The sequence below is a fragment of the Diorhabda carinulata genome, chromosome 10 (assembly GCF_026250575.1).
Source record: "Diorhabda carinulata isolate Delta chromosome 10, icDioCari1.1, whole genome shotgun sequence".
Classification (NCBI taxonomy): domain Eukaryota; kingdom Metazoa; phylum Arthropoda; class Insecta; order Coleoptera; family Chrysomelidae; genus Diorhabda; species Diorhabda carinulata.
The window spans coordinates 9,868,000-9,884,070 of record NC_079469.1 but is presented as its reverse complement, the minus strand read 5'-3'; the positions used below and the strand labels follow the sequence as shown (position 1 = coordinate 9,884,070).

Sequence of the window (16,071 nt, the reverse complement as noted above, 5' to 3'; positions counted from 1 at the left end):
ATTTGTTTCGTGTTTGTTATGAAACTAGAAAAGCTTGAAACAGACCAACATAGAGAGCTATAAACAATTTCATGCTCTAAACTTCTGTTTGGCTGAACTAATTCCGTTTTTATTGTAAATCAATCAATTTAAAATGTATCAATGATTCTTCCTTGCTATGGAACGAAACGAACATACTGATCGATGTTGTGGACAAATATGCACTTGTTTGGTCTTGAAGCCGCCCCTGTCTAGTAGAATCCTACTCAACGATTACTGAGAAATTTTGGAATGACATACTTTACCATGTATTCATGCGTAAACATGCTATAGAAAAATTGTTTTTATTCCATCAACTTGAATGCAGGAGCAAGTTATTTAACGGAACTTATTGATATCTGTGCCAATTTTTCTGAATCTGGGATACTCCGAGGAACGGCACTGTACTCAAATTACTGATTTTCATTGTTAGTGAAGATGATCCAAAGTGTCATTATCTAAAGTTACAATGCCAAATTATTTATAACATGTTAAACTCTATTGATGAATGGGAAATTTAATTGCTGTCAGGTATAAATTAATTATTGTGTATTACCGTGACAAAGTATCAAGTTTTCAGTGCACGATTGTTTGTTACAGATGTATATTCGTCCTTGTTCTAGAGACTGATATCCTTTTATGCGAATAAAATGGAAATATTGGCAATTCCAACGTAGAAATAGTATAAGTAGGTCAGGTTGGGTTATACTTTATAGAAAAACAAGTCAGATCTAGATATCTGTTTGTCGTTTTTGCGTTGGAATCGTAGATTAATAGATATTATTTGGAATGCTTACATTTCCGTTATCGTTTTAGATTTTTATCCTTTTTGACGACATACAATTTTGTGTTTTAAAAATATATGAATAAGTCGATGGTAATACATTAATAAAGATAGGAATAAACTCACTTTCACTTATAATTTTATGTCCTGTTCACTATCTGATACAGGCTAAGGCGATAGAGTTTTCGATAATTTATGGAGATATTCCATGTCTATTCAGTCTTTCAAATTGCCTTATCGGTTAACATAGACCCGAATTTTTAATTATCCCCAATGAAAAAATCGAAGGATGTATGATGGCCAGTCTATTTGCTCCACGTCTTCAAATCCTTCAAAACAAATCATCCGAAAACCATCTAACATTATAGCAATAATGTGGAAGATATATCTTATTGTAACCAAATACTAAGATCAAAGTTTTTCCTATTATTTGAATCCGGAAATACCGCAATGGGGTCCGGAAGCACTGCCAAACGAAGATGCTCCAAATCTCGTTCAGAAGTTAAATTCCTGCGAAAGAAATAGAGACCAACGAATCTTTTCCAAATTATTCGTACCCAAACATTAAGTTTTTTGGGGGCGCTGGGAGTGTTCTTTTTAATCCTTCTCTTCGGATCATGTCCTAAGAGTCGAATTTTGTATGAGTGCTTCAAAAACTTTGAGAAGTAGAAAATGGTAAGGTGACGTAAATAGTGAGGATAGTAGCAATGGACTACTATACAGAGTTGGCCAATCTTCTCTGTTTCAAAGTTTCTAAAACTGAAGTTTTATCATATAAAAATACATTACTGCCTTTTTTATTAAATAAAACCACCATAGACGTCGTTGAATCTATAAAATTCTTAGAGCTTGTGGACAATTCCTTACATATTGCCGTCTCATCTGAATAAATGAGCTGCTCCTGTTTTGCGCTGGGATCATTTTCAAAAGAACGGAACTTATCCACCTCGTTAATAACAGTCTATTATGCCCTTATTGAGTGACATCTCCGATATGATCTTCCTTTCTGGGGTACATGTGATGCGACTCAATTTGAGCTCATTGCAGGGACTTCTTCACAATATTAAAAACTATGACTCTTCCTTCCTTCTTCATATTTGAATCCGTTCGCCTATTTTGTTAACAAGCTTCTCCAATTTCAGAAAGGTTGTTGCACGGCTATCCACTTATGAACGCAGATAACGACCTTCACTCACCTACTACACGTTCAGCATTAGTTAAGGGCTCAATATTTCACAATGCAGCAAAATGCACAATCACTTGCCAATTGAAATCAAATCGATATCATATTTTCGTGCATTCCGCAATAATTTGAGGGCATATTTACTGGAAAGTGCCTTCTACTCTGTAAACGACTTCTATTCTAATAATAATATTTGATTCCGGGCATGCTGCATACTGGTTTAATTTTGTTATAGATTTATTTACTAATTATTACCTATTACTATTACCTATAATTTTGTTACTAATTGTGATTCCCTTCTGTGTATTAAAATTTTATTTCATTTGTATCTTTATTAAGTTAGATAATTATTATGTGAATAAATTATAGGTTGAAATTTTTAACTTTCTTACACTGTCAATTTCACATCTAGTTCATATTTATAGTAAAGTTAATAAACTTGTACATTCTGGATTGGATAATTCAGTGGAGAATAAACTTGGTTTAGTCATATACAATTTATGTGGATTTTGAAAACGGATTTCCATAACAAGGGTTCAGTACAATGAGGCTTTCATTGAGAGAAATAAACCTTATAGTGGAAGGAAATATATATTGTTCTACTGATTGCCATTTAGAGATTTGAATCATACATTGGATAGTAGCGTACTTATGGAATTATGATATCAATTATAAATAATCAGTTTACCATTTGGTTGATTGGATCACCTAGTATTCTGATTGTTTTTGTACGAAAGTAGAAGAGCATTAAATTAGCGGAAAATCACAAACATTGAGAATACTTGAAAAATAATAGTAATGTACATAGAGTATCTGTTGCTGTACGTCCTCTTGGAAACTATGATCGGGTCAACCCGATCATGATCTGAATATTCGGATCATATAGAATGTTTTTTTGGAAACTAGGAAACTAATCGGGTCGTAGTTATATGAAAGGATCCTTTCTACCTTGGTAGACCTGTAGGTAAATGCTGACGGCTTCTTTCATTTGTCTTTCTTGAGCATTAAAAATTATTTCTTCCTCTTAAATTACTGTCTACTACTAATTCGCATTAGCTGCATAATTTATAAGTTACTGACGTGTGCGGTTTTCAATTCTGTATAAAAATAACTTTTTGTTGTTTAACTTTAGTGCAAAATCCGTGTTAGAGCATTAATCAACACATGATGATTAATGCTCAGTAAAAATTACTCATCATCTAGAATCTATTATACAACTGAATAAACATCATGAAAGAATTAACGCACATTTAAGTCATGAAAATCGAAAGTTTGAATTTGAAATTTCCACTGAAAATTGAGCACAACTTTTTTGAAATGTGATTTGAATCTCCTTCTGGATTAGGATCTTCAATCTGATAGGTGATCTACCTGAATCCAGGCTAAAGTTTCCGAAAAGTCCTAAAGACGCTGCAGTGAGGGAGATTTGTTTAGGAAAAAAATCAACTTAGTAAAGAATGCTGGAGGAAAGGGAGGATTTATTAACAGTATAGATGAGGAAGAAGAAACTATGAGAAAATCAGGGAAAAGTGAACACTTGAAAATTGTTTGTATACGAATTGCGTAACTAAACTATTTGTTTATTTTAAGCTTGTTGTCTTCAAAAAACGTTAGTATTTTATTTTTCTCACAAAAAATTGAGATAATAGAGATATATGACAACAACTTGTTACTGATGTATACTATATTCTCTGACCATGAAAAGCTACATCGCTACAGATATTTCATCATTGAAAATCACATTTTCATTATACTGGCCAACAAGATTTTCGTAACACAGGCAAGACCTTTATTTTTAAAATGGAAATACCCGTCTAGTGATAATATTCTTAATTATTCCTGTTTCCCCTTGCAGGTAGGTAATTTTATAAAGGGGCGGTTAATATGGGTAAATTTCATGGCCGAAAAAATACCTGACTAAGTGGTTCTCTATTCATAAGGCAAAAAGTGATTATAAAGACGAAAATGTCCATCCAAACGCGCTGCTGTTGCAAAACTGCTCCTGATAAATTTTGATATATTTGTGGAGAATTTATGGTGAAATCGCAAGCTATGCCATTTTCCGAAAATGTGAGGAAAGCCTATTTCAAATATTTTGGTACTTTAGAGACCAAGACAAGCAGTGGGCCTCCCACGCGTGCTGTGTTAGTTCTAGCGTGTCATTGGTACAGTGAATGAATGGGAAGAAAAAAAAGCATGCCTTTTGCAATTCCAATGGTATGACGGGAGCCTACTAATCATTTTGACCACTGCTATTTTTGTCTAACAAAAACTGAAGGCTATTCTAAGAAAGGTAAGCACAAGATCGAGTATCAAGATTTGCCGTGTGCTAGTGTGCTATACGACCTGTTTCCCATAACGAAGATTTACCAGTACTGATTACGCCTTTAGATTCGCAAAATATTGTTTTAGAAGATACAGGAGAAAACGTATCATCAGAAAGCTCCGAAGAACAAAGTGCAACCCCTCATAAAAGGAAAAAGTAGAACTACTTGATATTTGAAGTGGTTTTATTCAAAGTTTTTGTTTTTAATACATGTGAGGCATGTTTATTAGATGTAAACTATAAATATTGTCAATATAGACAATTTAAAAACCGTGAAATTATTTTTTTAATGCATATTGAATATTTTACCAATGAATATGGTTCTATAAATGTGATATAAAAACCTTACGTGTTAAAATTATCTTTTCATATTTTCATAATTTGTTTAGATACATTTTGTCACAATATGTCTTTGTCAACCAGTGTTATTGTTCCGATAAAGGAAAAGCAGTGAATTTAACTATTGTACTGTACTATTCTTAACAAACTGATGGTTAAGGAAGTTGAATTCTTCTGCTTTATCACTTCCTTCATTAACAATTCTTCTGATTCCATTTACTGCCTCATATGTACTTCTGTTAGTTTGAGTACTTTCAATTAATCCGAGCAGTTCAAAATTTTTCTCCTTTTTATTTAGTTCAGAACATTTTCTACTCATTCTACTTTTCTTTCAGTTAGATTTCTCATTATAAATATATTATTAGTTAGTATGAATGTTAACTGCTTTTCTCCATCTATATTAAACACATTCTCTTAATTCATTCTCGCGAATTTCAGGGAAATAGAAAAGACTAATATACAGAAGTAGTCAAATCTTTCTTACATACATTGGGTGATATTTCAATATTCAAATTTTGTGTTATTTAAAAATTTAATTTAATTTAAAACAACAACTTCAATCAAAAGTGAATCGTATTCTAAGCGAGGATCTCTGAACTGTCGCCATTAAATACTCATAGATAACGTTCTCCCAATTACTATCTAGTTTTTAATCAGGAAGATAATCCCTCACTTAAAGGGTCGCCACAGAAAGTGCTATAATTTCAGACTCGCGAGACATTCAATAAATTCTATCAAATCCATCAGTAGATTTTTTTATTCGGAATTGAACATCCTCATTCAGTCAGTTAATTCGGCTGATTCATCGCATCCTTAACAATAGTAATTCACGGAGCTAATCCCAATTTCCTTCGCACAACCGCAATAGCCGTTTTTGCAGACATTGGCGTATCGAAGGCGCACTTTTATTACTTTGATATAGGACGTGATTTAATTTAATGAACATAAAAACTTTTCCTATTTGCAGGATAACTTTCTATTAAGTTAAACTTTTTGAAAAGCTTTTAAATAGCGAACAGGATAAGAGGAAATCTTGTCGAGGATTAATTTCTGTGGATTGAACATATTCTCCAATTTACCTACAATAAGAATTCAAAATTATATTAATTGTTTGTGCATGTATTGTAGGTACTCGTTAACGAAAGCAATGAGAAGGGGACTAGTGATAAGAGCTGTGTATTTTAAGGATAAAAGTGAATATGAGATTGATAAGATTGATAACAACTAATAATATAATGAATCTTAGTCTAATATTGGAATACGAAGGAAAAAATCATGGAATAGAAACGAAAGAGTATGTATATGGAATAAAATAAAATAGAATATTATACTTCATCTGAAACTATGAGAAAAAAACAAAAGATATTATTAATTTTTATCAATAAAATAATTATAATTAATAGTTATGTTACTATAGTTATTAGAAGTTTCTGGTGAATTGTCTTCACCAGCGGTAGTTGATCGTTAACATTTTGTTAGGCACAGTTATTCTAATTATTCACTTCTTCAGTTTCTGTTTCTAATTATAACTTTTTATTTCTGTTATCGTCATATTTATGCTATCTGTACATTACATTTCAACTTGGCGTAGAACCAAATATCAATAATTTGCAACGTATAGGTACACCAAAATATTGATTTGTATTCTTTTTCATTTTCATTCAGGCTAGTGGAGCGGGACTTATCAAAAATAGAATCAGATTAGTGTATTATTCATATAATTTGAACTCACTGCCTTCAGTGGATCATTCTAGGTTTATTCACTGATATTGGATAGTTCCAATTATTGACAAACTACCTGTTACATTTAGGTATCCATTTTAAATATTATGAAAAACTAGCTAACCTGGCAGACTTCGTACTACCTCAATCGATAAATAAAAGACCTAAACTTTTGTATAAAATGAACTTAAAACAAACAAATAATGGTTTTTGATGAACACGCGACATATAATTGTCCATGCGCGAAACAGGGAAACTCCAAGTTGATTTCACAAACTTCCAATGACTTTTCTCTCGATTTATTTATGGTCATCGCAAAGGCCAGACGTACAGGAAATAGTAAACGTTTAAAATCGAATGATAAATCATTTGGAATCATTGGTATCCGCATGATCAAGTCATCCTATCCTTTGTATTTTCCTCCTTATGATTGTTGCCGCAAGGACGGTATTCATCACCTTTTTCAGTAGTATTGTTCCATTGCACAGTCGAGGTTGATTAATGTTACGCAGCATGATGACAACTGATCCTACTTTTAATTTCAAATTGTGAGGTGGTAAAACAACAATGGATGACTGACGAAATCCTAGATTTGATGGAGCAAAGAAGACGACGATGATGATGATGAAATGAAAGAGTTACAAGACAAATATGACACGTTCAATATTTTTAAAAAAGTTAGAGAAGTAGCTGTACAGATATACTCACTTTTCAGTAAGCCTACATGCAAAAACGTCTTGAATGAAATTGGGAATACTACTTACCCAAATTCAAATATTTCTTATGAACCCCTTCATAGGCCGTCCATTCTACATTTTTTAGTCTACTTCTCTCTAGTCTAATTCCATGCGTCTCTCCATCGGGTGATTCATTTGGATTTCTATAACAAAAATAATGGAAATGTTGATCTAATGACAGTATGAGAATGATAAATAGTAGGCAGACCATACTGAAATTGAAGAATAAAAACCTTATCTGTTAAATTCTGCAGTTATGCTTCATCCTTAAAGTAATATTCATTCTGGAATGGTTCTAGAAAATGACTGACAGTATACAGATTATTGTGAACAGTGTGTGCACCTAGATGTATGGACATTAATATCATAATTATATATTTTCACCATTTCTCATATCTGTAAAATTAGTTTCTCCACCATTAAATAATCGATGAAGCAATGAAAAATATCCACAAGTATGGAAATCATATGATTCCCTATATTTTATGATAACATATAATAAAATAGTGTCTTGGATCTATCTATTGCTGCTATTAGCTATTTCACCATTCCCATTTCTCAGTGTAACTACGTAGCATTGTTCAATGAATTATTCACCACTACACGTGAAATATTTCAGCCTCTAAAAGCGGAAAGAACGTTATTCGAGATTGGTTAGGAATTTAATTCCAGGTTTCTTTCGTTCAGGTAATTTTTACTCAATTCATCTTAGCTTCGATTGCACTTTATACAACATGCATGAACCTGACGAGTTCTAATATATTTCTATTTTGTCTTGAATGCAAAATGGCGTCAGCCGAACAAATGCGGAAACTGATAGGATTTTAAATGTGCTTTTGTCGGTGATTTAAGACTGTTCAGAAGAAATCAAACGCCTTCCATTTGTAAACATCGTCGAATACATTGGAAACTAACATTTTACATTGTGATTGGCACAATCCACTTTTAGAAGAAGTAATCGAATTTTGAATAGAAATTTCTTAACTAGAACATCTACAGAAACGTATAATCGATATAAATTTGATGACTAGAACATATTAAATCGTTACAAATACAATACAAATTTTGATATTCAATTTATCAACTCATTGCAAATCATTGTTAGCACGTTCTTGTCTGCGGTTATCACGAAATATTTCAATCTCTCAATAGATTTAGATTGAAAACCCTAAGTATTTAGTGATACCTAGTAAGTTACAATACAGATCCAAATGTTATAATCCAAGTAGTACTGATTTAGTTCGAGTGGTACTGTCATTATAATTTGGAACTGGAAGTGATGAGAGGTACTACTAGTTCAGAGAAATGTAATTGAACGACTGGTTGAGATTAATACTGATAAGTTTAAGAAGAACCAAACTGATGGTAATGAGAAGTGGGAACAAAATGGAAAGAGATCCACTATTCTCAGTACGGAAATATAAATATCTGGAAAGCTGAATAACAAAGAAAAATGTATAACGAAAACAAGAGAACACATGATGTATGTTTAAGATACATTGTACTCATTCATGAAATAAATAAATTTTGTATTTCACTTATTCATATTTTATTGAACATCAATAATAACACCAAATGAATAAAGTTAATTTTCGAATTGACCTGATAACTATACAATATTTGAATTCATTTTCAAAGCTCTTTTACATCTTCATATACCTCCGATGTCAGGAGTTGATGATCTGATCCAATTTAATAATCACAACTCTGCAGGATCTGCAGACGAAGTGACGTATATTTCCCACTGTAGGTGTCTCCACAAAAAATCACACAGGAGCGAGATTTGTTGATTTCTCTAGCCACTTAATTGAATTTATTTATCCAATCTAAAACACTCTTACGGCTTCATTATAATGAAGGGGTAGGTACCCTGTATGGCTGGAAAAAGAGATGGTCCTCTAAAAAAATGATTATAAATCATACTCTTATGTGTCACTAATCATTGCTAACTTCTAACAAATTTGAAAGTAGTGCAATTTAAATGTCTGACAATAAATGATTGTACCATAATATAATTCTCTAATTTTCAAGTACACGCATTTAATTTCGGAGAGGTATGCGTTTCTATGGATAAATGACAATTATTTTCACTTCACTAACTAATATTAATCATTCAAAATAAAGATATATTAGCTGGAAACACAGATTTGACACAATAGGTAAATGTTCTTATTGGTGAAGCTAGTGAGATTTCAAAATTTGAAGAAGGATGCTGATACATCAGATTCTCGAGACTGCCGCTATTTCACTTTTATTTTTAACGTGAACTGTAACTTCGAATTTTTTTATTATTGTCTTAGCTTACTGACTTTGTTCTCAATAGATTCAAGTTTTTCTTTTCCTAATAGAATGTTGACGGTCTCATTTATTCGGTATGAGTATTCGTTTCCTTTCTATTAACATATTTGGAAACACTATATTTGAGTTACTGAGATGAGGTTAACTTTTTGTTCAGATACTGTATATAACATACAGAAAATGACTGATTTGAATGGAAACTCAACAAAAAATCAGCATTGAAGCAGAAATGGAGACGGCATTTCCTAGAATTTTATATTCTAGTCGCAACGATGTTCCCCAATTATATTCTTTTGACAATTATAGCTCTTTGATTGTATGCGTTCTCGGTTTTCCCAACGAAATTAATGATGCTTTGATCATTCGAAGTATCAATATATGAGTAGACTAATATACATATTTGTGTTATTTCGTTGAATTTTGCGAGCATACCATTGATAGGAGCTACTTACCATTTCGCTCTCAAAATAAGACTTCACTGTATGTATTTCAACATTTTCTCATCATAATTTTCGTAAACTTCACACTGTAAAATTCTGGAGTGATGAACAAGGGAAGTTTTTCTAATTTGAGTTTGCCTAACATATCAAATGTTATATATTTTCTATTTGTTGCCTAGGGCTTTGCTTCTTCAGTTTTGTGTAATCCTCAAATAATATAAAAATTACTGACACAGTTTATGTTAATATTGTTACGAACTCATCTCCGCTCTGGACCCAGTCTTGCTTGCATATAGTAGAATTCTAAATTTCGGTTTAGTTCAGTTTATGATAAATAGTCGTAGTGAACAGATCGAAAGAGCAAGCAATCGAAGAATATCAATAAATTAGTTAAGTGAAAAGTGAATTATTATAAGTTAGTGTAGTGTGAGGTATTTACATAAGTTTAAAAAGTAAGAGACGGTATTTATTAATTCCCCCCACGAAAAAAAATCATAGAAATAAATAAGAAAAACATTAAAATATGGTTTCGACGAAAATTTGTAGTTTTTGAAAAAAAAATTCTACAGTGAGTGAGTCATGAATAAATGAAATATCATAACACTTATTCTGAAGGTTGGTATGAGAAAATAATTACCTCATTTTCTTTAGCTGACTTTTTCGTATGTTAGTTTGTTTAGTTCAAAATTTGACACGGTTATTTGTGTTACTTCCGATGGTTCCGATTGAGCTGAAATTGTTTACCCAGCTTTCGCTACCTAACAATTCAATATCCAATGCTTTCTCTAATATAATTTTTTATAAAAAATGTTAGAATTTTTCATATTCCTTTGTTAACTTATGAAGGCTCGGTGATCCTTCCGTTTTATGATCACGTTCACACTTTGTAGAAATTTGTTTTCGACCTACCACTCAATTCGAGAAGTTTAAAGATCTGTGTCGATTTTAAATCGTTCTCTATCTACACCACCACCTAAAGGAGAATTTTAGTCAATTTTTGGTGGAACTGAAAATTTTGTAGAATGAAAACTCTTTATTGAACTATATATCCAAGCTTTTGAGAGGTGTTCTTTCCATCATCAGGGAAACTACAATATAAGTGGAAAATCAAACTAACTGTGAAAAAGATGTATTTAAAGATATATTATAAAATTGACTTTTGTTCGATTCGAAGATGAATTCCTACGTGTTTTAATATCGGAATAATTCATGGTATAAAGTTTTGTTTATTATAATTCACATAGATTATGTATGTTGTAATTTTTTCAAGTTTGTTAAAATTCATGAATATGTCAAAATATTTGAAAGTATGTATACCAAAATACCCTGTGGTGCCGATGGTTCAATTAATATTGAATAAGTGTGAATTTCTGTTGATGTATCATGAGCTCGAGTAGGATAGCAGAAGACGGGCCGGAAATTTATTAATTGACATTCGATCATCTATGGTGAAATTTACGATAACTAATTTGAGTCAATTGTTTGTGTCTGACTGAATCAAGCCAGTTGCTATTATAGCCGACACGGGGTAACGATTTAGTCCTATTTGAAGGTGAAAACCATTAAAGGGATTCCATATCGGTCGGAAAGCATTATAATGCTAATTTGTAGAAATATATCGTGGGAACACCACTAATTATCAATAGACTCCGACTTTATGGAATCAACTTGAATAAGCTTTCATCCAGAGTGCATGACTGTTTCCGTGTCGTTGATTGTATGACAGTTAAACCGTGTGAAGATATAAGAATATATAAATTTGTATAATATGAAAATATGTATAATTAAAAAATGTTAAATATGAAAATGTATGTATGAAAGTTAAATGTATTAGTTAGGTCCGATAGACAGACCAGTCAATGTGGACAAAAACCCGTGAGGAAATCTCAATCTGGTTCAGATCATGAGTGGCTCTATAGGAAGGGTATGCTGGGAAAACGCCCCTGATACCCTTATTGGTCGATCAAGTGATGGGATGACCAGTGGAAGCTTACCCTTATGAGGATGTAAGTCCTACTTGGTCTATCCAACCGGTGCTAGAATATTTATTTTCAAGTTAGGTTTGTTGAAGTTGTAGTTGTGGGCCATTTCTAAGAAGGTTCTTTTTTGGGATGTGGTTAAGTTGTCAAAACGCTTGCAGCTTTGGAATCCATCTGATGGTTGGTCGATTGAATTTATAAAAAAAATATAATTCGCATTAATTGAGGATATTTAAAACCACAACAACAAACAAAACCTGTTGTAAATTGAAAAAACTAAGACTGATATAGATATAACGACTTATCTACGGCAAGCCGGGGCGGTTGCAGACCTCAACTGGGTTCCAAGTTGTCGGATGATATTGATGTTGATAAAGAGTGTTGCACCGTTTGAGTCCTTTATTACATTAAAACTTTGACCTGGCAGCTGTAGTAGAACAACAAATATAAGAGATGGTTCCATAACAAATTTAATGAATCCTATTTTATGTTCCATATATGATATATGAACTTTGTGAATAGAAGACGTTTTAGAATTGAGACTGAGATTTTACTGAAATTTTTGAATTTAGTGGGAAGGTCGCCGTATGTACGTGTCTGTAGCAGCGATATCTCTTCACAGAAAGCATGTGGCAAGGTTTTTTTGCATTTTATTTCTGTATAGCTGTAGATGTACCGATACGAATGAATTTTTGGCCATTATTAGGAAAAATTACTTGACATTGACAACTTGCCCAATTATATTGATTAATGTTTTAGCGACAAAAATTTTTCTTCTTTTTTCGGTTGTTATTTCTCAAAAATAAATAAAAGCTATTAAAAAATCTAAATTTGCATTGATTTGTCTCACTTGACAAATAATGAAGTTATATGTAATATGTTTCCAACCCTGCGTAAAGATGAATTAAGAAAATAATTTTAAAAAAATAGTTGATAGTCAATCTAAATGTTTAGTACGATTTTTGCGTTGAATCCAACAAAATTTGCTACTAAAATATCACATGAAAAGTACATATCGGGTAAAAGATATATTATAATGAGCTCGTCTCCAACTTAGACCGGTTATAATGGAAGTCTAAAATTTGGCAAAAGCACAATTCATTTGAGGTTTGTTATATATGTTTTTATCATAGGGGCGATTGGTTCACATTGTTTTGTTGTTTTTTTCACTAATTTATGGAAAGTTCTTTTTATTTATTTATTGTTTTTCTTAAATTTTTGGGACATTCGTTTTGGGTACATAGACGAGTTTTTTTACCGGAATTAGTTTATGAAAATAGTCATAGTAAACCGAAGTTAATTAATAAATGAGTAAAAAAATTCACACCGATAGAAATATTATGAGTAAATAAGAAAAACATCAATATTTTGTTCATGCTAACCACCAATATTGTCTACAAAACTTTTTTTGACAAGTTCTCAACTATGCGAAGTTAATAGCCACCATATTTTAGTTTTTAGTATTTTTCTCGTTACAAAAGCAGTCAAACGCTATGAAGCTCACTTTTCAATCCATACATGACTTGATAGAGACGTCGTCGTGGCAAGTTCGAAACTAAAATTTAAAATATGTTGAGGAAGTATTCCTCACAAATGCATCTATATTTTTTTAGAATTAGATATTATGAAAACCAGCAATTTAATTCGTTCAACTTTGTTATAACAAAATTTGATGAACTTCTTTCTTTATGCTTATGAAACTACTTTTCATTATATTCAAGAAGTGAAGAATCCATTATTGCATTGCAGACGCCGTTCTTTCAATTTGTTGGAAAATTGTTAAGTAGGTTATACTATTACGAGCTCGATACGAGCATGAAACGCGAATATTAATGTAAAAAGTTTCCCTTCAAGTTTCCACTTAACATGTTAATGGTTAATACGTAATCGGAAAACTCTGTGGAGTGTTAACATTTCCAGACGATGAGTTAAATAATAACCAAGTTAAACAGGAGGTTACGTTAATTTCCTGAATGGTGTTAATTTGCGGTTAACGCGGTTTAAGACTTAATGATTAGTAGAAAGATTGTATCTATGTCAATTTGCTGGTGAACGTAAAAGTACTTAAAATCGACTCGATATGCTAGGGATACACTTTCGCAATTGATAACTGAAACAATGTTCAATCGCAGATTCCGCTGATTTTAATAGAATAATCATTTGAAGGAACTTATCAGTATGAATTCTTAAAAAAAAGATAATTTGGAACTTAGGTGATAAAATTTGCAATTGGCTGGCAATAAATGATGAATTCAATGAATTTTTGAATAAACAAGAAAACAAGAGTAAGAAAAAAGTAAAAAGATATTGGAGCTGCATGATATATGAGTTTAAAGATTTAATGTTGCAATTCGTGGAACTCTCTTCTTGATGCGCTGGCATTGAAATACAGGTTAGCTTTATAACTGGAGGTAACAAACTTCTTGAAATGATTTTACTGCATGTAATATATCGATACAATAGCAACAATGGTTCGAAGAAGAATTGTTGATAATGTTATTTCCAAAACAGCAAACATTTCGGGGTATCTTCTTCCTCAAGTGTCCAAGGTTGAAACTAAAATAAGAAATTAAGATATTGTCATTGATGTGCAAGCTGAGCCCCTTATTATAAATTTTGACGACAGTGAATGTCATCTGATGGATAAGATGGAATAAGAAAAATGTGTTAATTGGGGTGAAAAAAGAAAATTTTATTTTAATGTCTCAATATATTTTTGTTATAATTATTTTGCATAATTATTTATAATTTATATTAATAATCTGCTGTATGAAATTATTTTTTTATTGTGGAGTGTGATTCGGCTTTGGCGTTTTCAACACTGATGCACCATGAGTGAATATGTTTTGGTTTACTATTTTTCTTTGACAAACAGACTTTAGTTATATTTTCACAAGAACTCTGAAAATAATCAATTATTTCACGACTAACAAACGTAATCACGATAGGAGGATCGAGGGGTTTTTTGTATTGCGAATGGAAAATAATAATCAATTATTGTCGTTTGCTCGAGAGGAGTTCGTTACGATTATATGAGAAATGGACGGATAGATAATAATTACAAACCATATGACCAGTACTTTGATTAGAGCTATAGTAAATTGGTTGAGATATAACCTTGTAGAAGTATAGATGGTATAGAAGGAACTAAGAAAGAAAAACAGTATAGAAGAGGAAATAACGAGCAAAAATCCCTCTAACTACGAGGATTCCAAAAGAAACCGTGAGAAATACCGGGGCTAAATAGATTGTACAATGAAAGAGAATATGAAAATATCTATAACTTTTGAAGAAATATTGGGGCAAGAGTAAATGCCGAAGTAATATAGGATAGGACATCTGAATTTAATATTTTGTCATGATATTAGTGGCCAGAAAAAGGTTTTCGCTTCCTTAGAAACATATCGTTTTAATAGTATTTTAATCTATGGGTATGATGGGTTCCATCTTTCATGCCATATAGATGCAAAAATTCACTTAAACTACTTTTGGAAAGAGCAGATAATAATATTCAGCGTCATCCGTGTTTATCTGACTTTTTAAATCGGAAAAAACATTTTCATGTCAATGGATGAGATGGAGTAATTTCAATGATATTTCATCATCATTCAAAATTTTGTTTTCTCCACATTTACCCAAAAACGAAATTTGTTTCATACATATGAGTATTGAAGTTAAACTATCTCTCGAGTTTATGTAAAATTTTGAGAGATGACATCAGAAATTGTGCATTTATATGAATTATAGCGACCGTATTCTCAACCTCTGAAAAGTTAGTTAAATCGTAGTTTACATAAAATTACTTTTACGTAATGCATAATTTTCTCAGCGCATCACTCTGTATTCATGTAGGTTGGGTGACTATGTGGACTAGGTTATCGAAGTGACAATCCAAACATTGATAATTCAATGTTTTCAATAAATTGTAATTGTGAGAATCGATATCTTGTTTTATCGATCAGAGTGACGATAACTTACCCAGTTCTGGCAAAATTACTCCAGTAAATCATTGTGATTTCCGATAGGGCTATCTCGGATTTTGTATAGTTTTTTGCAAAATGCATAAGACCTCCTATCAGTGGCGCACCAAATAAATATGGTAAATCTTCTCCATGAATGCAGCCCTGCCTCTGTAACAAAAAAGATACTTATATTAATGGATCATGACCAAAATATAGTATCTATGTATATAATTAAATGAATATTTGAAGAATGTTATCAGCATTAGTTTTTGTTTGTTCAAAT

The 16,071-nt window shown here is 31.8% G+C and overlaps 1 protein-coding gene across 2 annotated transcripts in view; it reads right to left on the bottom strand.

The window, feature by feature from the left end:
- Window positions 1–16,071, bottom strand: part of LOC130899110 (neuroligin-4, Y-linked) — a 530,244-nt gene that overhangs the window by 34,704 nt on the left and 479,469 nt on the right. For both annotated transcript variants that reach the window (XM_057808881.1, XM_057808882.1), the window contains exons 6-7: window positions 15,805–15,956; window positions 7,137–7,252 (exon numbers count right to left, since the gene is read on the bottom strand). In XM_057808881.1, the coding sequence (XP_057664864.1) occupies window positions 7,137–7,252; window positions 15,805–15,956 (268 nt within the window). The remainder of the gene's footprint in view (window positions 1–7,136; window positions 7,253–15,804; window positions 15,957–16,071) is intronic.